Source organism: Opisthorchis viverrini (genome assembly GCF_000715545.1).
Source record: "Opisthorchis viverrini unplaced genomic scaffold opera_v5_258, whole genome shotgun sequence".
Taxonomy (NCBI): Eukaryota; Metazoa; Platyhelminthes; class Trematoda; order Opisthorchiida; family Opisthorchiidae; genus Opisthorchis; species Opisthorchis viverrini.
The window spans coordinates 486,099-513,063 of NW_008751915.1; the positions used below are offsets into that span (position 1 = coordinate 486,099).

At 45.4% G+C, this 26,965-nt stretch overlaps 1 protein-coding gene across 1 annotated transcript; it reads left to right on the forward strand.

Moving 5' to 3' along the window:
* Positions 1–5,494: 5,494 nt before the first annotated feature.
* T265_14772 (hypothetical protein) lies at positions 5,495–26,221 on the forward strand (the record flags this gene model as incomplete). Its single annotated transcript, XM_009175156.1, has 6 exons — positions 5,495–6,015; positions 7,276–8,127; positions 11,581–12,027; positions 15,801–20,309; positions 23,865–24,035; positions 25,449–26,221. The coding sequence occupies 6 exons, from the start codon at positions 5,497–5,499 to the stop codon at positions 25,698–25,700; spliced, it is 6,750 nt and encodes a 2,249-aa protein (XP_009173420.1).
* Between the last annotated feature and the right edge of the window lie 744 nt (positions 26,222–26,965).

Consider the following 26,965-nt stretch of genomic DNA (forward strand, 5'->3'; position numbering starts at 1 on the left):
AGTTAGAAAGCGTGTTTTCGGTTGTGTAACGGGTACTTCCATTGAAGAATGTGTCCAGCACCAGAAGCTGCGTTGGTTGAGACATGTGTTACGTATGCCGAACCATCGTTTTCCGAAAAGAGTACTGTTTTCCCAATCCGATCCGGAGTGGCGTAAACAGAGAGGTGGCCAACCCATGACCTGGCAGAGGAGTATGAAGGAGATCACGAAACGCTTGGGTCGGTGCTACTAGTCCCTCCCCCGTCCACCTTTACTCCTTTGTTTACAATATGTCTTTCAAATAAATCATGGATGTACGGCAGTGAAGCATCGGTGTTGAACACTGATGTCATGCTGTCTATGATGATGATGATGATGATGATGCAAGCACTGTAGGACGAGTACGCGGTTACTACAGCTGACAATGATGATGATGATGATGACTTTTCGTTATGGGGATTTCTAAATTAATCGACATGTTTGTGTGGTATTGACGTGCCTGTGTTCTCATCTGGTGTTGTTCTCAATGCTTTCAAAAAAGATGGGACAGAAACGTTTCAAACGATGTGCTGAACAATTTGAGGAACGCTCAAGTTGGACCGCCTCAACTCAATACCTGGAAGGACCATATGAATCTCACTGAGACACTGACGTCATTCCGCTATCAGCATTCAATCATTCGAATGATCAGCTATAAACTATGTACCATAGGCACATTGGTTTTAGCTGCTATGGTTTCCATAACCGGAAAAGGGAATAGTGTGAGACATACGGCTAATACTTGGTTAATTTGGGAACTGGGTAGTTACGTATTAAAGGCGATAGCTTTGATGCACGAACGCCGTTGACTGCACGATTGGGCCCTTTCCGCCAATTCAATTCAATTCAATTTATCAGCTATAAACCGTGTGCCATTGGCACATCGGTTCCAGCTGCTACAGTTTCGATAACCGGAAAACGGGAAAGTGGAACATACAACCAAGCCTTGGAGGCGAAGGCATGTTCAATTTGTTCGGAAAGTGGGTACCTGCGGATTGAAGGCATAGTTTTGATGCACGAGCGCCACTGATTGCGCGATTGGGCCATTCCCGCCAGTGTCATCAGCCATTAGTCATTTGAGTCCTGGAGTCCCCATCCAAGGAGGCGGTAGTTGCCCACCCGAGTAAGGTTACTGGTTAACGTCTCTGCACTTCGTTGTCAGGTCATACACTATCCACCTCTCGGTCGCTCAGCACAGGGTTGGGCAAAAAGGGCGTTGTGAGGCAGCTTCAAACCTACCACCCAATGTGCTTATTTTGGATTTAGTCGTCCAACTGGAGTATTCATATCACCCGCCAGGATTACTATATCCGTCTTTCTTGCCGACTGACGTAGTCGTGACACATCTTGATAAAACCCGTCCTTCTCGGTCTCGGAACTACAGTCTGTTGGAGCGTGTGCTGATACGACAAACAAACACCGTTTACCACACCGACGTGCGTTAATCCTAATTGAGCCAGACAACCGCACAGCTCTGGCGACTGCTTACTGGGGTCATGTTCAGTAAGGCGCTTTCAGTCTTGGTGCTGAGTGCAACTACTACACCGTAGATACCAGGAGCCACTGCCTTAAGATCATCAGACACCTAAAGAGTGAAATGTGGAACATCTGAGCTGGTCCTAAGCGGCTGGAGGAGCACGACCAAAGTGGGGTCTTGTATGCGTGTTTCGGAGACACAGCATACATCGATAGAGAGGGAAAGTAAGGTGTCAGCAAGGGATGTCTGTCGCCCAACGTGAAATAGAGTACGGATACTAAAAGCTTCAACGTGGATCAAATCTTTCGAAGTTAGTATGTGATTATTTTGGTTGATTTTTTTGGGCGAGTAGTGGCTTGGGGGTCAGCAGATGGGTTGATTGCACTGCATTGTACAATGGATGGGGAGGGATTGTAGAAGACCAGTGAGTGAAGAACCGCAAGGGCAATTGATACTTTCCGGTTGCCCAGGCCGAAGCTACACCAACTTGAGCGTTTAAGGTTTTATTTGGAAACCCTTCTCGGAGCCGATGACTCTATAGTCTGACTCACTTGGCTGCAGGAGCCTGGCGCGAGGGCGCGGGAAGTATGACATTGAAGCCTCGCTCCTCGTACAGCTGCGCACAGGTGCCCTTTGAGTAGCACCAGACCCTGTGGTCTTAAGAGTATTTTGACCTTATTGAATAATCCGCCAGTGGTCACGGTCAACCTTTTCTGCGGTCAGAATGTGCAGTTTCTGGGGCTGACCTTTTCTAATCGTTCCTTCCTCGGGAGAAGACAGCATTGCTGCTTTTGTAGATATGGACTTGTTGGTCACGTGGTGGAAACGCCTCACCGCCTTCACAGCTTATCGCATAGGACAGTATGACTTTACTTCCAAACCGCCTCATAGTACGGGGACTCTGTTCTTCGTCGGGCTGCTCCTCGTTGACCTTCCTGACATGGTTGAACTTTTAGGAACTGAGTTCCAGCCGGTATAGCCCGTAGGATCATTGCAGCACAGAAGCTCAACCACCACGACAAGGTGTCAGCTTTAGGTCGGGTACCACAATCAACAACGAAAGTTCGGCTTGAAATTTAGTTGCTCATACTCACATCACTCTCGTTTGAACAGTCGTCCTCCTGTCCTGGCGTAGTTAGTCTGGTGAGTCCACAAGTTCGCCCGTTCGGATGTGAAAATTCAGATGCGTCCAACGGAGTAGTGGTAACACGCTCGCCTAGCATGTCGTGTCCGGAGTTCAAACGGCACGGCCATTGGATATGCACTGCTGATGAGCTCTGTTGAAAGCGAAACTTGAGTCCAGTGCTTCCCCTCCTTCGATGTGGACTCACCAGAATATGTACGCTGGGACAGGAGAACGACTGTTCAAAAGAGGGTGATGTGAGCATGAATAATACATATCCCGCAAACCCCACAACGTGTATGAAAATATTTTATTGCCTCAGCGCAACAGAGCACCTGGTCCAGATGATTTGCATCTTGCATTCGCCAAAGAAGTTGGTGGGTGCCTCCCGGTTTCCTGGCGACTTTCCTTCAAAGTGGGGAGAAACACTGACAGAATGGAGCACCTCGACGACGATTCTTACATAAAAAGGGTGCAAAAAACCGTATGAAAACCACCGCAGTGTCTTTCTTTCGGCCTTAGCTTCCTGGATGCTATTTAACCTTATCCTGCCTAGGTTGGTCTACCATCGAGAGAAGTCGGATTAGCAAGTTAGGTTTCGCTGTGGCCGTGGTTGCATCTATCATGTGACAGTTGTTAGGACCACCTCTGACTGTGACCACCAACAATGGTCGTGTTTCTCGATCCGTTTTTTGTCTCCCTTGTTCGTTAGGAACTGTGGTAGTTTGGCGATGAAGGCTTTCCCTTCTAAATTCCTGTGTCTCATAAGGATCTATAGCCCCCGTGAATGTGTACGTGTCCACGGCAGCTTATCTCCCGGTCCACATCCAATGGTGTCATATAAGATTTCCTCTGTAACCCATCTTAATGCTTTTAAGCCACTGATCCGTGTGGTAGATAAGTTCGCTTCCCTTTGTATCGGACGGGATATCAGTCGATGACTTGGCAACGAAGCACAAAGTCCGTCAACAGTCGACTCAGTTACGTTGGTAACTGTCGTCTTGCCCGATGGGAACTATGGGACCGGCAACAGATTGTTACTGAATCTTAGATATAGCGGTATGGTGCAGCCAGTGACGTCCCTGCCTCAAAGCTATCGCCTTCACTTCTTAGCTCTCACTTTCTGCTATACTGGACGAACAGATTTATTTGTCGTCGATGTCCGAGTTAGACCATCGTCTCCGACGCGTTGTTCCCATTTCCTTATTGTACTTATCCTTGCTGAACAAAGTTGTAGCAGCTGGAACCACTACACTTCGGTGTACGATTTGTGAGCTGAAAAAATTGAATTGAATGGCTGTCTTGTGAAGGGTATTCTCAAAGTAATGGTGTTAAGCAGAGTATGTGATGTACATCCATTAAGTATCGGAACATATTTTGCAATGCAGGATGACCGTTTCGAGCATGAACCGTTTTTAATGGGGGCTGCTCATTCGGATGGGATCCTGTGAACAGTCCTTGTAGTTATAAGGTGAGTACAGTAACCCCCTGGCGGGAATGATCCGAAGAAGAAAAATCGGCTTCTGCAGAAGTGGTTCACCATAGCCAACCTCGATTTAGAAAGAATCTCTATTCACAACAGAAAAACTCTAAGTGCGCCAAGAAATTTCAATAAGTGTTCGCTATTATCTTCATTAATCAGGTTTGGAAGATCCATTTGTAAGGTTCACGTGCCCGGTAATGAGAATTTCGTTAATTCACCTCGCAATGGTGCCTGCGTGATCAGTTTTTTCGTCAGTGTCATTCAACGAGACTGAACTTAGCCGCATCTGACGACAGTTGGACTGCACCTAGTTTTAACTACGTTGCCAACTTAATTTTATGGAAGTTGATTGCATGTCATTGAGATATGACCTAAAATTTTGTATGTGCAAGATCATGTTGTCAGTGAATATAAGCGGGAAGGGTAATGGTACCCACTAGGTTAAAACCCCAGCGTAGTTATCTTTACTTTTCGACTACTTTGCCGCGACTTTTGTGGAGGAGGATGGTCGGCTCCGAATCGATAGTACGATCAGCAGTATGGGCGGGACATGGTCCTGAAGTCCCGTAGAGATTTGTATACGAGTGACATCCTCGGCACGCACGGCTTTTGCTGAAAGGTAACTCTGGCAAGGTGGCAGAGTCGCTCAGCGAAATCATCCGAGGTGCTTTTGTACCTTAGACCAACCTCATCCGCCCACAATGTTGGGTCTGGTATTCCTGTCTAAGCTTGGGTGAACTGACATTATCTTCCCCTCGTGTTTATGGTGAGGTAGCTGTTACCATGGCATGATGTCGCCAATGGGCTCATGTGGCATTTTGAGTGGATCTGGTTACCAGCCAGGAATACATCACGCGCTGGTGACCCGACCGTGAGTGCTGTTAGTCCACTGACGGCAGGCGTCACGTGGTTTTTGCCGTTAAATCGTGGGTTTGGGCTTTGCGGCCGAGCATAGTTCATTATCACCCTACGATGTAGCTCACTGATAAACGGGAGGGCACAACCCATCACCTAACGTATTGGTTCAGTGTGCGCGGTGGATAGTTTCAGTGGTCAGTGCACACCAATTTCTCGTGCTTCAAGTATACCATTGTTCCAGCTGAGGTGGGATGCCTCTCACCGTATTCAGTACCGGTGACAGATTCATCGCGCCCCCACTATGTGCGTATTTCTAACAACATTAGTGCTTGAAGGAGACTTCTCCAATGGCTGGTTTTTAAGTTATCACCAGCTACGTTTGATCGTACCCAGTCTTGGTGTCCCCGCCAGTTTTCAATTTCGTTCAGTTGTATCCTACTGAATTTGCCGTAAGAGTGATTGTGTCTGGCACCTCCTTGGTATTCATTATGGATCATGTGACGAATATCATACGTTTCCCCTCTGCAACTTTCAGGCATGGGTGGCAAGAAGAAGACAGGCCATGCTCAGCCCAGAACCAAAGAAAACTTGAAACCGTCGAGCAGTGAGAAGGCCGCCCAATTTCTGGTAAACCAGACCGGTGGATTAGGCTTGCCTTTCCCACTGCTCTCACTGTCCGCTCCTAAGGGGGCTACGTCCTCAGTGACAGATCCTGATCAACTTGGACGGATTACTGGTTTCGTCCCTGTTCCGCAAGACCCCGATGCTGTTGGGCTTGATTCCAGGCTTCTTAGTATTTTGCGGAGATTGGAAAAGAGAGATTCGGTTACAAAGCAGAAGGCTCTGCGCGAATTTCACGAGCTACTCAAAGCAACCGACGAACAGTCGTCATCGGATCTTGAGACTTCTGCCGTCGTCGCCACATTACCATTCTGGTGTCGAATATACACGCGTTTATCATCCGATCCCGATCGTAAAGTGCGTGAACTGTTACAAATGTCAATGAGTGCTCTGGCTGCACGCGTCGGTCGAGAAATTGGGCCTTATATCAAACAGGTGTGTTATTTGTTCAATTAGCTGCTACGCGATCTTACCAATGTATGTTAGTGAGCATTTTGAAGGTTCAAGTTTGTTTTGTTGGCAAAACAGACTTGTCGGTAGACAAGCTTTTGTTGGTAGGCAAAAACCAAGACGGTAAGATCACCAAGGATCACCGTAAAACTAAGCTACACTGAGTCTACAGAGATCGACTTCTGGTGGGATAATGAGTCAATAATAGGAACAATCAGCCTTAGTTCAATCTCCGATCCCACAAATCTGCAGTCTTGCTCATGTTTTTGTAAAAAGGGACGACACCTTTGAATGTTCCTTTTGCCTCAAGTTCTCCAGTGAGAAATAATATTAATCCACGGAACTATGTCCTTTACGTGACTGCTGTATTGGTAAACCCAATTGACCCTTTTAGGGCGACCAGTAAGGCTCTAAAATCAAGTTGGTTGGAGTATGCATTCATACCTATGCTCACCCACCATTTCAGGATTGCGCTTCTCTACTCGCACTCCTAATTGTCAGGACTTTCGAGATAGACTCGAACTGGACATCATAACGTCTTCACGTTACCTTGATTCGATCCCGTATGACTTTATCACAAGAATTTGGAAACTTTATTGTGTGATGAGCATTTTTGTTCCTGGTGGGAACTGTCACTTCCTAGCCAGATGAATTTCCGAACTGGGAAATCTTATCACCACTTACCGAAATCACCTCATTGAGGTTTGTCCGTCGGTTCTGTGCTTGCTTGTAAGTGGGGTGAGATTCATTAGGTTGAAGCAGTTAGGCATTTTTCTTTAACGTAATGTTCACTTGCGTATATTAGTGCATTTTTTTAGTGTAGATGCTTTACTTTTAATCGTTCCCTCCAGTCTTTCGACTCTTGCACTAAATCCACCGTTTTATCTCGTCGATGTTGCTGTATGGTGGGTAAAAACGAGTTTTTAATACCGATATACCGCTGTTGTTGTCGATGCTGTTACTAAGGGTATTAGGAAACTTAGTGAAGTAGATAGGTTTTCATGCTTCTCCCATGTTTCTCTATCCGCTTTTCAGACTCGTTTTCTGTGTTTTCTCTTTTCTCACCGACGGATCAGCCTTAGCTCTACCCTAATTAACCTGGAAGGCCGAGATTTCGCCTCTCTTACAGTTGTTTGTAGTTCTTTTACTGCCGTATTTCTTCGTCGTTCGTATATGCTTGTTACCACCAAGTTTGATCTTATCGTTTCGTTTTAATACTCCTCATCTCTTTCTTATCCTGACCAGATTTTGCCGATATGGGCATTCGCAACTGTTGACTTTCACGAACCTGCTGCCTCATGGGCCAATCGAGGGCTGTCGGACACATTCCCCAATGCAAAACGTTCTGACGCCTACAAAGTTTGTGCACGGACCTTATTGGATTTGTTAGAAGCAAAATTGTCCGAAGATTTGATGGCTGTTTCCAACCTGATTAATGAAAAAGGGAGAAAGAAATATGTGTTAAACATGTCGGGGAATACAGAAACATCTGCTATGTCCGACTTGGAAAGTTGTGAAACCAATGCTTGGGTGAAGTTGGCTGGGACTTTGCGCTTCGTGGCCACCGTGGCCATCGAAATTGGTAGTTTACCATCGGACAGTCGACACCTTGAGCGACTTCGCGTCTTACTATCCCCCTGCAATTTATGGTCCCGTGTTGCACAAATACTCGAATGCCAAATATCTAGTTCGTCTCCGGGTTACCGCACTGTGGCCGGCAACAGTTCACTGGTGCGTGCTTCGCTGTACAAACTTTGCACGGCGTTGTGTAGTAACCAGAATTGGCAAGATTGGATAGCAACTACCCCTAAGGGTAATCAGTTGGCTTCCTACCTATGTTTGAGCACCATCGGCCAACTAGGTCTGATTCTGGGTGACGCGCTTCCTTCAGGTGTGTTGAGTGGCTACAAGCTGATTCCACCGCCTCCGTCTTCATTACCTGTCCCATCCTGTTACGCTCAATGCTGGGAATCCGCGTTATCGTGTTTGGTAAACGTACCCGGTGACATAGTTTGGGCTGCGGTTGACTGGAAATCTGTTTTAGTCCCTCAGCTGGAACGGTTGTTATCGCCTTCTGGTGTTCCTTATGCGAAACAGGTGAGTGGTACTAGGCGCACCACTGTGCGCTGTTTGTATTCTGTAATCCTACGGAAGTTTGGTCATTAATATGCGGTTGTAGATCAATGGCATTGTTCAATGAGTTGCTGCTTTTCATGAATTGATGAAATTTCACTTTCTTTAGTGTTCTGAGATTAAACACAGGTAATCACGCGGGAAGTTTGTGAACATAAGTCCTTTGCATTCTCAAACTTCCGGACGTGTCACAGTATATGGAGAGCTCTCCAAAAGCTTCTGTACACAAAACGGTGTCCGACAGGGCTTCCCACTCTCTCCATTCCTAGTTAATTTCGTGATCGATGAAATATTGGGGTGAACGCTGGAAGATCTCCAAAACCCTGGTGTCCAAATAGCCTGTGACGAAAACCTTATCTATCTGGAATGTGCAGGCCACATTGTTCTCGTCTTCGAAGAGAAGACGCAGGTATATCCTTGCAATGTACTACTCATAAAGTTGCTGAAAATCCGTCGACAGCCCACGACTGGTTTCGCCCTTTTTGAGGCTCATCAGGTAGGCGCAGTCCCCGGGTTTCCGTCAACTTTATGTTCTACTTGAAACCAAATTGCACGAAATTAGCGAATATACACTCATTTGCAAACTAATTTGGTTTTATCGAGAGACTCACCTGGAACCCAGCTGAGAACACCACGACCGAGAGATTCAGCTGGGTTCCAGGTGAGTCTCTCACTAAAACCAAATTAGTTTGCAAATGAGTGTATATTCGCCAGAAGACGCAGGTGTTTTTGGATGAACTGACCAAAGTAATCTCGTCCCTTAGCATGCAGTTTTCACCCCAAAAAGTGTAAGGTCATGCTCGTGAACATGCAGTCACTAAACGCGCCACTTACAATCCAGAAAGAGTCACTCGAAGTTGTGGAGCGTTTCAGGTACCTTGGAAGTTGTGCTAGTTCTGATTGTAGTGTGACAGATGAGGTCAGTGCACGAATCTGCAAGGCTCGAGTCGCGTTTGCTAATTTGAGCCACCTGTGGCGTCAAAGCGGTATGTACCTGAATCTTAAGGACTATTCTTTTCTTCACAATAGGGCTTTCAAATAAATCGTGGTTGTAGGTCAGCGAAGCATCAGTGTTGAAACCTGATGTCACGCAAATGATGATGACGATAATATTGATGGTAATGATGATTGTCCTCACGTTGTCCTACCACTGGACCTGTTCTAATATGAAAGACATTTCTTTGCCCCCACCAGATACACGAAATGCGGTGGAACAGAGTTCTTGCGTACAAGAATCTGTAACCAGAATCGCGATGAGAATCGCACCTTAGTCTCACGCTCTAATTTTTTGACGCACCAGCTGGCTGTGTTTACCTCTCTCCCTCCCATAGGGTAAAGAGCGGTACGCGAGCGATCTGACGAGTATCACTCCGATTGGCCTATCTGAACGGACACCACTTTTTATTGATCCCGTTTCATTTGCATGTTTTGGTTAGTCATTCCCGTTTATGGGCTCGTGTAAATGTGAACACAACACTGTCTCAATGCACGCGTCGATGGTTTTCGTCACCGAGGTAACGAGCCCCTCATACCGCCTTGTTTGATGCCACAGTAGGGATATCGCACTAGCCGAGAAGGCGGTAGGAATTGCATGGACTGAGGCTGATGGGGTGTGGGGTTGAATCCGGACTAAAGCTGGTGAGCAGTGTTTCAGACCGGATGAGATTTCGAGGTCACCACATGATGTTTCAGCGATTTTTGACAAGCTTGTTGGCCCTTGGAGATGTAGGTTGTTTATCAGGATAGCCATTGACATCCAGAGCGGTCTCAAGCAATTCAAACCGATCTACTTCTTTCAGTATTACTCATGAACTCGATATAAACAGGGGATCCAACTACCGGTTTCCTCTTTTATGGGCTCAGCAGATAGGCCTAGTTTTCGAATTTCTACCACGCTCATTCCTTACTTGAACGCCAAGTCGCTCATGTTTCGCGGTATATTCACATGTTTGTGCTGTCATAAAATCCAGTTTAAATTTATTCGAATCTCATTCAAAATCTTCAACTCAGTGTGCTGCACAACGGCCGCCCCATGAAGAGTGCCGTAAACGGGAGATTAAGGTGAATTGCAGTCATCTTCCCGTCAACACTGACTTGATAAGAAAATGAGTATTTACTGCAATATCTGTACAAGTAGGAAATATGGTTGGTGGAGATTCGGGGACTGGACCTATCTGATGCGCCTCAAGAAAGGTGAATCTGGTAGTTGGTTTTCCAGAGCCCATATCGAACTATGCTTCTATGTCTTAAATATAGATCTCAATAAAACGAAGGCGATCTTTGTTCAGCACATTCAGTTGAGACATATTATAAACGAGGTCTGACTGTTTTCCGCCTGACTTTTTCCGCCGTGGGTTTAACGAAAATCCTCCTGGCTAGAGGTCCAACTATGTTTACAAATACTGTCTGTATCTGGTGCTCACTGGCGGGCTACTCTGCTGCTTTCCTAATCACTGTATTCTGAGCCTTTCCCTGAAAGTAGTCTCCAAGACAACCACAGGGCTAGTTTACGAATAACTTAGCTTGAGGTGTAAAGATGTTGGTGTCCACCAGATAATGTCGTGCTATCGAAGAATGCGTCTTCTACTATCAGTTTTTCTGTTCTTGACTATCATCTTTCAGCTCATTTCCGGCGTCTGACGTACTTTTGTTTCGACATACGTTGACCTACTGCTACCATCCGAAACAGTGCTGATTCACTATTCGGCGCTCAGCTGCGAGTGAATTGAACTTCTCGTAAGGAATAACCTTGAAATTGTTTTGAAGGGACGCCGGTAACTCAGTTTGTATGATTCATTTCAACTCTTGACAATACAACGTTTACAACCAAGATACTCGGAGGGCAAGCGAACCAAAATCCATGACAATGAGACGCTACTTTGCCGTTTGATGTGTTGGATACCTTTGGCTAACAGTTTCTTGAGAGTAAGACGCAGTTCCAGTAATTGCCTAACTTGAGGAGACTTGACCTGAGTTCGAGTTTACGTAATCTTCACGCTCAAGTTTTTTCACGTTTGATTGTCTTGTTTCGGTAGGACCTCACAGGGAAAAGTGCAGTTAAGCGGTACAACGAGAAGGCGCACTAACCGAAATGTAACGGGCCAAGATCGACATGTTTTCGTATGTCTGGGGTCCTAGTGAATTGTCCAGCGTAACACGGTTATTTGGAACCTTCCGCGATTTGGTCAGCTGCACTGAACGATCATGTATAAGCTCCTACCCGCATGGGTGCCGCAACGCATTTTCTTGCGCAGAGTAGTATCCTACCTGAATTTTTTATGAAGGATAGCGTATGGACGCCTTTGGTGGCTATGAAGTGTTTTGTTTATCTGTGAAAGAAACAATGACAGATTATGCTCTGTTTCCAGTCCGCTCCGTCGATTTCGTTGTACGTGCTTCGTTTATTTGTACTTTTAGGTATACTCAAATTTGCTCAGTATTTTGAGCAAGTTTCCCATAGAATACGACGCAATGACACCGACCCAAGAGGATATTTTGATGTTCCTATTTGTGGATTCCGCACTGTCTGGTTTGGAGGCCTCATTGACGCCGAGGGTTTCTTCAGGGATCGATGACCCCAAAGCACCCGTAACAGTCCACGTTGATCCAGGTATTCCGGTTTCCATCGTCACTGGTGTCTTGGAGTGTGCACGGTTCTTGATAGACAAACTTGCCACAGCCTTCCCACAACTTTCTTCCGACGATCTTCCCACCCAGAGTCCTTTGTTGCATGCCATCGTCCATAAGGTGGTCATTCGACTTTTGGCCGACTCGCTAGATGTTTTGAGCGACCACCGTATGTTACTCGTCAGTTCCCAGCCAGCAACGTATCGGGAGACCTATTTGAACGCAGTATTTAGTCAAGTTAGTAGAAGCTTTTAGTGATTCCTCATTTTCTTCATTCTAAATCATTTTTGTAACGTTGTTTGCCATCCTTTATTTTGCGATGTTTGGCTTGGTTTCACTAGCTGTAGTTACTATGCTATCAGGCGTAGGAAACTTAATGGTACTAATGAGCGAAGTGGGGAGTCATCCGCGGTGTCAGTTTCGCGTGTCGGCTTCATCATATGCGATTGGAAATGCACTCAGGTTACTATCTTGGCATGACAACCAAAATGGCATAACCCTTATTGGTGTAAGTCGTGCTTGTGTGGTGATTGGTTGTAGCCAGGGCGCCGTGACCTTGACAAGATGATGGGCAGAGGTCTCGATCGCAGTATTTCATGCAAATGTCTAACCTTGAGATAGCAGTGGCGACATCTTGTCATGGGTATGACTGCTGAATAGACCTGCAGGCGTATCTGTGAGCACGCACATGGTTGCTTTGGCAACGCACAGGTAAACTGCAAAATAGGTTCAAGTTCCAGCAAATTCAGCGTCGAAATGGACAATGTCCTTTATTTGGTTTGTCACGGGTACCACGTTAATAAAACTTAAAACAGCTGCATTTAATCAGCAGAAGTACTCAGTCTTTCAAATAATATCCACATTTAACGGTGGTACGTTATCCTTCAACTCATTCGGACCTTGATTCCAGCCAAAAACACATCACCCTTAGACTTACAGTTAGGCTGTTTCAATTTCTGAAAATCTCCATGGTCTGAAGACGATAAATGAATGCGCATTATTTCAAGGTTGATGTCACACACGCCGGGGAATCAGATTAATGGGGACTCAACATAATGTGATTTCTCTTTTTTGTGTCAGGCGACTCCGAACATAGAACGTAGAATTCACCAAAGAGTNGCAGTAACGAATCAGATCAGATCACGAGGTTTTGAAATCACAGCGCTCAAAATATATCGGAGAAGCCAGCCACAATAATCGGAGACAACTGAGAATGGTTGGTTCCATTTTGAATTCCGAGCAAGTCGTCGCTTGGATAACCCGTTCGCTTTGGGTTTCACGACCACCTAGACAGCTAGATAGATGATTATCTTGATAACTCCTCTGTGCAGACAGGGAACTCAGCCGTAGATGGTTTTATTAGCCACAAGATAACACGGCTACGAAGAGAGTGTCTATCTTATTCAGACGTGTTACAGAGAGAGCGGCAGTCTTGCCTACAGAGTCACGACCGGCAACTAGTGATATGTGGTTGATCTAACTTTCCGATTTGTTACGGCTGATGACGTTAGTTAACATGATGCGCATGTTTGTGTTGGTTGCCCGCGATAACCAGGTAATTAACATATAGTTGTATGAAGAGATTGCCGTTTTCGGTTCAAAAGGCGCCTACACTAAGTCTGCTGCCAATGTAACCGATTTTTTCCAGCGGGACATTCAAATTGCAAGCCTACTTGACCATACTGAGTGGTCTTCATGGTTCTTCCTAAAATGCAGTCTGAAGATACAGTGGACAAATTTGGTATCTTCAGTTGTCGATAGTGTCGGACAGCCTTCCATAGTCTGTTGTTCGCAGGGATGCAGTCGAGTGAAGGCATCTTCAGTTCTTTTGCTCAACTCAACATTTCACTGCTGAAACCGAAAGGTGCTGCTTCTGGATCACCGGACACCTAGAAAGTAAAATGTAAGGAAGTTGGGTGTGGGTCGTTTTATAGTCGACGTTTTATAGCCAACGACTCATTGGTCTGACCCACTCGACTACAGGGTGCTGGCCTGGTTCGTGGGCCCAGGAGTAATGCATCATTGTCTGATTTTTAACGCGGCTGCGCATAGCACGTACTTTTTGAGTGGCAATAGACTCTTGTTTTAAAAGTTCTTCGACCGGATTGAATAATGCGCCGGCGGTCACAGTCAACCGTTGGGTCAATGGAGTGTGCAGGTTTTAGGGCCGACCTTTTCCAACACGTCCTTCGGAGGAATGCAGCATCGCTGCTTCCATATATCTTACCGTGCTAGTCTTTTGTTACTACCTTCACACTCCTATCGTGGGGGACAGTATGACGTTATCTTCAGGCCGTCTTGTAGTACGATTTCTCGTAATACAAAGACTAGCTTTTCTTTGTCGGACTGCTCCAGTTTGGTCTTCCTGGTTTGGTTGGAAGTTTAAGAACTGGGTTCCATCCAGTTTAGTCCGCAGGATCATTGCAGCACCGAAACGACCAACATGACAAGGCAACAGCTTTAGGCCGGGCTGCCACAGTATCACAGGGTTTTCTTCGCAATGATATCGAAACTTGTTTTATTTGGTGTGCTTGGTGAGTTGGTAGAACAGCTGTCGTCGAAGTCTACTCATTTTTACCTTCTTTAACGTATCCCGTAGATGAAAAGCGGCTATTTTGTTCGCTTAAAGTTTTTCAAGCTTAAAATTCGGCTCTCGCTTCCAATCCCCTGATTATATCATATGCTGACTGAGCTGCTGGTTAAAAACAGCTGCGGGGTAATGATGGTTTCAGTAGAACCAATGATCACTCACATCGGAATTATACGTTTAACAGGTTAAACTTAATTCACCACGTGACTGAGACTTCCTAGCAGTTCACTCTATCGCGCGAGGCAAATCTTTCCGCATGGCTCATAATGTGTGCTTTGTTAGTGACTTTCCGAAGACGACGTTTTCTCAGAAAAAGACCGATTCAGCTCGTGCAATGTTTCCTTTCGGAACCTATTAACCATTCTTTACTAGCACGATTGAACTGAGAAGTGAGTGACAAGTTAACCACCCTGCTGATTACTCGTATGTACCGAATGGTGGTGGTTTGAATCACATCTGAGAGTTGCAAGGGGCTCCCAATAGGGCTGTATTAGCTGTAGCAGGTAAGCACGGGTCAGCATCCTATAGAAACCCTTCACAACCACGTATCTGAGCAGTTCTAATAAGCGGGTGAAATTAAATCGACCGGTTTTGCATGATTGCGTTAACCGACGTCGGTGAGTCAGCAAAAGTTATTGCCACTTTGGCAGAGCTAAACTAAGCCGCTAAGCCGCTTCGAAACCCCAACTTAGTGATAGGTGGTCGATTCCGTCCCCCCCGTGCTTCTGGGCCACAATTCCGGGGCCGAATTTTTGTTGTATTAGAGAAGATTGATTGCGTGTCATGATCGCGACAATTTTTGGCTATGACGGCAGGCACAAGGATTTTAACGTAGTTTTTTTTCAACGACTATACCCGTAGGGGAATAACCTGGTTACTGACAGGGCGATTGACATCCGTCTAAGAAGCATCAACATACGTGCACACATCCATTCGCAGGATACCGATGAAGAGTCAAATTGTGTCAACCTGAATGGTAACCAGCTATGTGGATAATTTTAAGGACAATCTGAGATGATTATTTTGTAGCGGTTTGCTAAGTCACCTTATAAATCAATCAGCTAGCGTGAACATTAAACGACCTCAAATGTGCGGCATAGCTTGGACAGTCATCTCTTCTAGTCTCACACGTGTCTTTCCATTCATATGTACTCATAATTGTTCCCCGAAACCTCACTCAATCGTAGTTTTTGTTTCCGCATTTGGAAGCATGTAAAATTTGTCAATAGCTGTCATTTTATGGGACTGGCTAACCAGGATAGAAGTAGGACTGTTCGAACTAAATTGATGGGGATTCACATGACCTTGTCTAGCATTGATGAGAAACTATTTCACCTGTTTGTATTAACTCAGAGTCACGTGTTGATGAACTGCAGCAATAGATAGTAACCGGTTGATCATGTTTTTCTGCTTTTTACAGGTGGCTCAGTTATGTGGCCATCTGGGTCGATCCGAGCTGGTATCCAAACTTACCCTGCTGAGCGAAATTCACAAGCACCTAATTAAGTGGATATCGTCCACTGTGATGTCGAGTGATACACAGCATACTGAAACACCTTTTGCTGAGTTCCGTCTGGGATCGATGGATCCACTTAGACTTCTGAAGTTCATTGACCAACTTGCGATGGCTGGACGCCGGGACGGCAATATACTTGATACCATGAAGGAAGATTTTGAGTTTGTGCGTGCATCTTGGTGTGTTAGGCTGTTCAGTGATGTTTCAGAACACGTGGCAAAAACTGATAATGAGGCCTTGCAGATTCCTTTGCGCAGTTGCTTGTTTATCATCTGTCTGTGTCTGCAAGGATATTTACCTCCAAACTACACAGTATCCGTGCCTCCCATTGCTGATAAACTGTTTTCTGTCATTTTGCCGGGCCTGCCAATGGACGTGCATGCTGGCTGCTGGTCAAAGTCGGTTGTTACTGGATTTATCCGAGCCTGGTGTAAGTCGTCAATCGTAACCGAAGAAATTGTCCCATTCACTATTCAGTTCCGATTTCTTCGGAACCTCCTTCCCGCCCTTGTTGCACTGTCCCTCCCCAGCGATTTGATACGTGATCTGTGCAATCTTTTATCCAGCTGGTGCTCCAGTTCGCTTGATATAATTTTCAACAATGTGACTATTGCTAATGTCCACGCTGTCTCGACTTCCCTGTCATTACTGCATGCAACTTTGTCAGTGTTGTTTAACCAAACTGTAGATAGGAATTCCGAACTCGTCGAACTGAGGAAATTGGTGCTGGGAAAAGTCACATGTTATCTCAGTAGACAATTACCTGAAAGTTCCGATGTGTTGTTGCCCCACACTTTATCGCCTCGTGTGCTCCGAAATCTCACTCTCTGTGTTACTGTTCTGTTAGAAACTGTTTCCATCACTCCGGGTGATACTGAGCCCAGTCTTGAATTCACCAATCATTGGCACCTTCAGCTTTGTAGGTTATTGTTTGCTCTGTTCTCCGTGGAACACTTTGCTCATGTCAACAAAAATCTATCTTCAAACTCAGAGCTAACGGACTTGATTCTCCCGTCCCATGAGTCACTGGCAGCAAGTCAAGACGAAGAACCTCTCTATTCTCGATGCCTGGATCTGTTCGAGGTTATTGACCAAGCAGAAGAGCTTTTGTTCTCTTATCTGTCTCTGGATGTTGGGAACGTTGAAGCAGTTGATTGTCCAAGCGAATTTACGTATTCTTTACATCAATTGTTGATTAGCGCTGTGGTGTACTTACCCTATGTTCCGTCCCGTCTGATACGATTCGCAGAGAGGTTAAGAAAACTTTTGCACGATCCTTCTCTGTCACCGTTGTGGTTATCGGAACTTGCCGAAACGATCAAACAGACAGTGAGAAAAATTGTGTCTGACTTTTCAGAACCTACTACTTTGTCGCCTCCGTCACGCCATTTACTTCCCGGTTTTGGCTGTGCAGTGGATGCCTGGTGTATGGGCCCATCGATGCGTTTACACGAACTGGGGTTGCGTCTGGGTCTTCCTCAAGAACTCAAGTCGAATGTCACCAGGTGGAACGTCTACCTACAGTGTCTTGGTATACTGCGGGTGTGGCTGTGCAGCCTCGGTGATACGTACGATCCTTGTGTCGCATTTGGTTGGCCTATTGAGAAGCGAACGGATATTGTGGAATCAGATAATAAATACTCTGGTGTTGATTTGGAGCCAGCGCGATCGGTATTTGGACAAGTGGTTGATTCTTATGCATCCGAACTTGGCCGTATGTGGTACCAGAACACGGCTGATATTCCTTTGGATGAGCTTTTTGAACTGATGCAGACAGACTATCACTCTATCTCACCCTTAGCTTGCGCTAACATCCAAGACTGTTTTTTAGTCCATTCGCTTTTGAATGCCGTGTTGTTAAATCGTTTACGCACCGTCCATCCGAACTTGTGGCCACATCACTTCAAGCTGATCGCCGGTTGCACTGATGACCCAAAACAGCCACATTCTTCGTGGTCTGAACGGCACCTGTTTTCTGACGGTTGCTTTAACCAACCATCAGGTGCGATTCAGTTTCGTCAGTTATGCGAACTATACATACCAGCAGGTGTTGTGCGACGATGTGTACCGCATCAAGAACTTCTAGGGCGTATGAAAAGTCTAGCCGTAGCGCCTACAACTTTGAGTGATTGTGAATCGACCACAAATTGTGCAAAAGCTTCACGAATTCTCGAACTTGGATCGAGCTTGTTTAGTGTCCGCTCAGTTTCACCTGTCTACATGACTACATTTTTATCTTTCATAACCGACGACTTTAACGCCTGGCTTACAGAACTCGTAGAGGGCAGTAATGGAGATGAGCTTCCTGGGCTTTTGGCTTTTCAGTCCGGATTCGTTGCAAGTCTTGCCACAATGGAATTCCTCGAAAGCCTATTACTGCTTTGGCAACCGTGGCAATGGCGACCAACTCACGTGACAGACAAAGCAACTTTTACAAACCATTTGTGTCTTATTCAGCTGAGTTTGCGCCTAGAACAACTTCGACCCTCACTCACCCGTTCACAGTGGGACTTCATAATGTGCATCACTGTTAGTTGGATTTGTGCCGCGGTTGCTGGTGCTTCCGATGTGACCGATCCAAGCAGCCACAAAACGTTGTTTGGCTTTCGTGTTTTTCGCGTTGCAGCTGCACTGGGCGCAATCTTTGTTGAGAAATTTCCACCCCCGAAGGATTTGTCTTACTTTCTTATCCCGACCACCACTCCACTAAAGTCAGCTGTGAGTCACTTTGGAGGTGGAGAGTGGGATGATGACTTAGATGCTGAAGCCGAAGAACTGGATCTCAAAGAAGATGCTTTGGTTACTGATGATGCATCCACTAAGCGGGAACATCAGGAAGTGTTTGATGAGACCCAGTTGTTGGACACATTCCAAGATGACCACGATGAACTTGAAGCAGCCTTAACGGAAGAAGAAGATAACCGTGAATCATCCCCAAATATGCAACATCCAGTGCTTCCACGTCGTGCCCGGCCGCCTGTTTCCATTTCGACAGACTGGGAACAATTCTTCTCCTCTCATTTCTATTCCTCCCTTCTACCCGTTATTCTCAAATTGTGCCTCCCCCAACCAGGACTGATCCAGCCCGGGTGTAAATTAGTGACCCCGGTACAGCTGGAAGCCGCTTGTGCAGCATTCGCCACTTGTTCAGCCATCAAACTCATTCAGGTTCTCACTGAGCAACCTCATTTTGTCGTGGAATATTTAGTTGATCTGGACATCGGTGGCTCCAGTTCAGTTGCTTACACCCCACTCATACGGTCGCGAACAAGTAGTGTGAATGAACTAACTCCAGGGTTACGTGCCAGTTTTGACTTAGCTATCCGTTTACTTCGTTTTTCTCCCTACCAATCGGGACAACTGCTCGGGCATATTTTACTCACCCGCTTAGTGTGCGCACATACAAATCGCACCGATGGCAACAAGACCTACGGCTTGAGCAGTTATCTTATCCACCGTCTACCACCCTCTTGGTTGACCGCACTTTACGACAGTCTTCCTGCCGAACTCGAGCAAGACTTGGTATCAGAAAGCCTAAGTAACAATTGGGGACGTGGATCACGTGTTTTACGATATCTTCTCAAATATTCCCTTCAGGATGGTTGGTTTCTGGATGTGATGGCTCATCAGTCTATTCTGCGCTACCTTTTGGCTTGGGATGGAATTTTGAGTTTATTCAGCTGTACTGGGTCCCAGGGGCGAGCCCGATTACAGCGTGCACTTCTTGGTTCAGCTGCACCTCTTTTCGATCGGTTTGTATTATGTTTGGGTCTATTAATCCCTCCACCCGGTAATTTGGCCACTTTCATAAACACACCTTCTCGTCTGGAACCTGATGAACGCCTATTATTACCTGTCTCTGCCTCTCGCGCTGACCTGATCGTTGCGCTTTCTTTGATTTCACCATCCCGACAACGTCGTCCTATTCGTCTGTCTGTTCCGTTAACCTCTGGGGATGATCGAGAGTGGCGAGATGCTTTTGCTCCGGATGACCCTTTGCTTGCCTTATCCGGAGTTCGGATCGCACGCGATATCAGCCATTTGGCAGTTCGTCTATTTCGACGACTCCTCGCCGAAGCCCCAGCGTTGTTCCGTAGTTGGTTTACTCGGATTAGCTCTCCGTCTACTGCAGACCCGTGCTGTTTGGATGGCGAATCTTTTCCGCTTGTGATTAGTCCACTTACGGCCCACAAACCTGGGCGGTTACGCCAGCTAGCCAATACAATTGAAGCCATTGTTTCGCGACATTTTTCCCCCGGCTTGGCACGTGATGAGGTGGTCATGGTACAATACAGAGCACAATTACGTGAGATGAAACGGGACAATACAACACCAAAAGGATGGTTCGATTTTCTGTCACCGTCAAATGAAGTTGGATCCATCAGTATAAGGAGTCGTCCACTGTCGCGTGAGGTAAGTTGTGCTACGTAGCTAGTTATTTATCCAATAACCGCGCAGTTTCCTGGGACCGGTGTAGAATTAAGCACTTAATAGATACGTGGCTTTCAAATTAAAGTTTTATCTTAAGTCTGCAGCTCATCATTCCCTTAACAAGCAACGTTCTTAGGGTTTTGATTTGCCTGTACTTGGGGTAAATAGTCTTTACAATCTTTCCGCCTGTGATAGCCCAGGCTTTTTTACTTGGAATAAACAAAGAATTTTATAATCTGGTTTCGGTTTCGTTGATGGATAGTTTTGGTCTCACATTTGTCAATTTAGAGCAGCATTAGGTTTGTATATCAAGCTGGAATTAACCCTTGGGTTACTCACAGGGATTGATTTCTGGCGTAACTGTTTTCACTTCCGAGTATTGCTGTAATTGTTTTCATGGAGTATCAACAACGATGCAAATGGCATTCTTCCTGTCGGCTCCAAGCTCAATTTTTTACCTGTGGAAATTCCAAAACTTGAATACAGGGCTGTGAGCCGCAGCCGATACTGTACTGTCGAGGCATCGTAATATGATATCACTGTCCTCCTTTCGGGTTGCGAAGGTGAGGACGCACAATTTTTAAATTTTTCCAGATTGCTTGTATTTGGTTTGTTTGTAATCCTGATCTTTCGTTGCGATCTCTGATTAGGGAATATTGGCGAAGCAGGCGCTCTCTATCCAGTTTAAACCAATAATATGTTTTTCTCGGTGGAGAGTGAAAGGGATTACCTACTCTGCCCACTGCAGACAAATTCTATCTTGTTTGGCACACGATCCGAGGTACCATGCTTCGATAATGGAGTGGAGTCCTGACAGAGCTAACTTCGGCCTTTGGCTTAATGTTTAAGCCGAAGTATGATTCTTAAACACTTGTCTTTCGTCAATCTGCCAGCGACTCAACGCCAAAAACAAAACTGTCAACTGAGTAGTTGTGATGACCACCTTGGCAGTACAGGTTTAACGCTCAAAAGTAAACTCAACACACGGAATATGAAGGTTAGCCTAGCGTTTGACTTCCCTAAGAAACACGTCCGGAGCAAATAGCACTTGTGTATGGACGCATAAATTAGCAAGGCAGGCTGGTTTGTATCCGCACTTTTGTGCGGCAGCGAAACCTGGACACTATATTTACGTCATATCCGTAAAGTTGGCTGTCGCTTGTACGAAAGCCCTCGGACGGAAGTTCATCAAGAAACAAGGGCCGTTTGTCTGGTAACTAGTTCTGTTGGTTAGGCCGTGGCGCACATCTCAAATGAATTTTTCTACGGTCAGCCGAAGTTTAGTTTTCGAAACCGGGACGTCCAAAATTTCGGCACTAGGATGGCCTTAATTTAGTGTGAGAAATTGCAACCTACATCAAAGATCGCAGTGGGAATCCGAATCTCGACAGAAAGGCTCTACACAGGTGAGGAGTCTTGAGACTTGTCTGAATGCGACAAGGCAAGTGGGCTATTCAAAAGATATCATTCTCCATAATACAGCCTCTACTTTATGAACATGCGGACTAAAATACCGTGAAGTAATTGGTTTGCTGGTGAACCGGCGTTCTCACCGGTTTACCTGCTAAACACAAGCAAATTTGACAAATGTAGGCTTTTCGCCGGACATGTCATCCTAAGGACGGCAATGTGATTACCCATACGGTTTTCCAAATACTGCCAGATTATTTGTTGCTGCCTTGAGGGTTAGTTAATAAACGGCGCTCGGAAATAGTGTTAATACAAGGTAGGTGCAGCACTGTCTTGAAACTTGGTAGAATTGGCAGATAATGTTGGGAAATCACTGATGAACATGTAACTAATACCGATGCTTTTTGTTACACTATAATGTTTGGGCCGACTGGTTGATCACAACTGGCCTGTGCATTTTCACCCACTGGTCTTATTTTATCAGATTTACACAGCCGCTAAGGGGTTGCACGCAAACATGTGGTCGATGTTAGTCTGCTAAAAGTCAGTTAACATAAATAAGCTCGTTTTTTAGCTTTTGGAATTTAAGCTGAAATAGAGTAGCCTTCTCAACAAGCACCCCAGACAAAGAGGCTTGGCTTGGGCTTTCTACACAGCTTCTCTGGATTCTGTAATCGACTATCAGTTTGTGGTGACGTGGTACTCCTGTGGACAGACCGCTCTCAGGAAGCACCATTTTTGAAAGGTCACTTGAATAATCTGTCACTCCCTAAAATCCTTACAGAAGAAGCCAGTTTTGGTAGACCATTCTTGTGGAGAACACTCGTCGGGTCGCGCAACAATATACTAGCTGTAGGCTTCGGCCTTGTCTTATGCTATAATTTTTGGAGACGTGTTTGTTTATTGTGATGCGGTCTCCCGCTGTACATGGACACTCGTGGCAAACGTAATACATCGTTTCTCGGCGCTGTCCTTATGGCGTTTCCACAGTCATTTCATGGTCCCCTTGCTTGATATCCAAAAGCAATTTGCTCTTTGTTCCAGACGTTGCAAGCACGTTACTCTGTGGATGGGTGGTGTTGTTACTCGCGTGTATGTGGTTGTGAGTGGTGCGGTGCGCGGGTTACCGTTCTAGCCGTTTTTAAGCGATCTCACTCCAGTATCGTGAACTCCTCTAATCCCGTTGGGTCTAGGAGTGATTTGCTGGTAAGAAGTAGTTCAATTGAGTCACGTACAAGCTTGCACTTGCCAGTTTGTGGTACCCTTCAGCTTAATGTTTCTGGAGCGGTAGCCTCTCAAATACGATGTAACGATGATTTTCGTTGGTGACAAAAGGGATCTTAGTAAGAGGATGTTCGTTTTGAGGGCTTAGATAGGCTGGTAGAGCCATTGCTTCAGTGTTTCACTGTACTATTATGTAACATTCAGACACCTGGTAAGATGTCAGCCAACCATATAGTTGACGGAACATATGTGATCTGTCAGCCTGACGGTTGTTACGAGTATTCACAAAAAATTTGCCTTATTCGATGAAATAGTGAAATATACCTAGACGAAAAACAAACTCGGTAAATTTCTTTCGTAGTTGTATTCGGATCGTCATGATTACCAGTGGGGTGGTGGAGTCAGATAACTACAATCTGAAAACAGTGTTAATTTGGGGAAACTAAATACTTGTATATGACTAATCATCTATACGTTGCATCTAGACCAACTGCATTGCGTTGGTTTTGTTCCCTGTTCTTTAGGTTTGCTAGGCAGTCCGGTCTAGTCCATCTGGTCCATAGATTTGTCCAGCAAACCCCAAGGGAGCATCATTATATGTCCGCACCCAAAATGCGCTTACTAAGAAGTTTGACGTCGTACCCTTGAAAGGTACAATCAGGTTAGCCCCCGGTTTCCGTTTACTGGTAAGCTAACTGCGTCTACACTTACCCCGGAACGGTTCCTTCTCCGTTGTTTTAAGCTTTACGTGATGTTTTTCCCAGAATTCATGTCAATCTGGCTTCTGTTGAGCCAGCAGTTCGTTTGAAATGTTCAAAACGAGCGCCGTTCCGTGTGCGTGAAAACGTACTCTTTAAATTAAATGTGAGTTTTAGTCATTATGCTGTTCCCTCTCTTTCACAGGTAATTGCAAGATACCAAGTTACTGAAGAGCACTCAATGGAAATGAGCATCCAGCTACCTACAAACTACCCACTCGGACTGGCTACTGTCACCTGTGACCGGGCTGTGGCTATTAGCTCCCAACAGGGCAACGTTTGGAGTGTGCAGCTGTCAGTTTTCATTAACAACCAGGTTGGTTGCCCCTCATCATTTCACTGATTTCGTGGTTGGTGGTTTCCTGTGTTTCCAATTTACAACGCATATTTTAGAGTATCTGTCGATCTTTTGTCTATCCGGCAACTACATCTTTCTGGTCAAGGTGTAATTCTTCAAAGATATATGATTCGAATACATCCTTGACCTCCCAACTGCTCTTGTTTGAGCTTGTGCGATATGACTTTGTCTCAGTTCTCGTGCTTTTTTCGGGCTGCATGGGCGCCGTGATCAGAGAATGCCACAACTGAGCGATATAGCTTTTTGGTGGATGATCGCACTCCGAGAATACGCCTCTTTAATGCTAAAATTTCGTATTTTGTAAAGCTCCGGAAAATTCTTGGATTCATTTAGTGTAATCAGGAAGTGACACGTTGTCAAGTATAAGTAGGCTGAGAAGTGAGGCACTCTTCGCGTTTCCTACCGATGCCTGGGCTCTCTCTTAGGGTGCCTTATATTGACGTTGGATCATCTTTGTATTTCCTTTGAGACATTGGGATACTATCGGGAAATCGAAAGGAGATGAAAAATGCCGGAACTTTCTCACATAACGACGTGCAGCCGTTCTAGGACAATTTTGACCGTTGCAATGACTGAACAGAAATGCACATAGATTCGTAATATTACCGTGTACAACCACAGTGGTACAACCACAGTGTACAACCACATTGGGCAGGTTGTTCTATCCCTTGCGGTACCAAAGCTCATTTAGTGAAACTGATTTCGACATCTTGTGATATCTCGAGGGCATCCTTCGGACGTTTGATATAGCTAATCCCAACCTTTTATCAGAGGATTATTTTACTTATTCTAATTGATGCATCTTTAGTCGTGTATCAGAAGTAGGTCTACTGGTCCCACGTTTTTTCTTGTCCGATGCAGCTCGTACTGGCCAGATGTGGTTGCGGCCGTAATTTTACATACATCTTGTGATATCTCGAGGGCATCCTTCGGACGTTTGATATAGCTAATCCCAACCTTTTATCAGAGGATTATTTTACTTATTCTAATTGATGCATCTTTAGTCGTGTATCAGAAGTAGGTCTACTGGTCCCACGTTTTTTCTTGTCCGATGCAGCTCGTACTGGCCAGATGTGGTTGCGGCCGTAATTTTACAACTAGGCTAGGCAGAATTTCTGGATAAAAAACAAAGGAATTTCACACTGCGAAGACAATTGACATGGTCACCAGGACTCTCTTTGTCACTACTGTTTCTTAAGTGTGTACGTGTACGCTTCACTCCTGTAGGTGGTACCACTGATTGCAATTCCTAGCTGCGTGAGTATGAAATGATGTTGGATTTGTCTTTGAATTATTGGACTTCTGTATTGCTTGCCGCGTGTTAAATGCGATTCAACCTCTTACCTTGGTTCACTGTTTGCTGTTTTGCAGAACGGTTCAATCCTGGACGGGATCGATCTATGGCAACGAAACGTGCGAAAGAAATTCGAGGGTGTTGAGGAGTGTGCAATCTGCTATTCAGTCGTACACAACACCAATTTCAGTCTTCCCAAGATGCAGTGTCACACTTGTAGAAAGCTCTTCCATTATGCTTGTATGTACCGCTGGTTCACCACTAGCCGCAATCCCGCATGCCCACTTTGCCGTCACATGTTTTTCGGACCATCAGGACGACCTACGTGATGCATTGTGTGTCCCTAATTAGTAAATGTACATACGGTAACTTTTTGCATCGATGAAGCCCCGGCTTTCGAACCGTTTCTCAATGGTTGTCTTTTTTTATACCGCACTCAGGTCGAACAATAAACCTGCTGTTCAAGGTGATATTTCCAGTTATCTGTATCTAATGAGCGTTTTGGAATGTCATTTCAACAAGTGTCAATCACGTACCAATTTAGAACGCCGCCCTTTTACGTAAAAATGATTTTATTTTGGATTACCTGTTGTTGATTTCCAAGTCTCGATGCCCAATTTACTGTCATGGAGTAATTTTTTCGCAACATTTCCTGCTGTGTACCACCGATATCAAGTCAGGCTTAGGTACAGTGCGGATTGATAGTGCTAATCACTGATTTTAAGGTACAAATCCACGAACCGCCATTCTTTGTTGTTGACGGGGAAATTCGTTTGTCGTTGGAATCTCAATCATTAATTCGAGGATTAAGTTCAGTTCTGTTTCTTCTATTAGTCCCCGTAATGTGCCGATTTTTTAGACCCATGCAACCGAGTACTGTGTAGGTGACCCCTTTTTCTTTAATCAGCAAGCTGTCGGTGACCTCACATAATTCCGGGTGTAATGGTGGATACTACTGATGAGGCGTGCGAGTAGTATGTGATTTTTCATAAATCCGCTTCGCGTCCATTGAAAAGTGAGGTTTATTACGGAATTTGTGGAATTGCTTTGTAGCATTCGTTTGAGTGATAGCCAGTGAGTATCCAAGAAAGTTCAGGAAGACGTGTTCAAGAAGACGGGTACACAGTTTTCATAAACAAGATGCAAATGAGAGCTTTGCTTCCCTGTCCAATAGTCTGTAACTGTTCAGTTGGTGTTTTCGAATATATGACTCCGCAGTGAAGGCCTTCTTCCATTTCACTGGTATTTGGCGGATTTCTTCATTGCTTCCGCTGTGGATGGACTTGGCTGAAAATGGGGATATTCTGCTTCGTAGGTTTCCCACTACACTTCACCCGTCTGTGTAACCATGCTTTTTTCTGGTTGGATACATCTGGAAACACCATAACTGGGTCACTCACTGACACCACCTGATGCCCGTCATTGTTTTTAGCTTATATTCTGTTCAACTGGCGCTGCCTGAGACAAAATTCACCTGCCAGCGTTTTCTACGCCCTTGTAAATCCGTGTGAATATTTACCGCGAGGTTCACAGGCTTCACTGTTGTTCCCGAAGAAGCTCGAATTTGATCGGACGAGGTACACGTCGGGAGCTT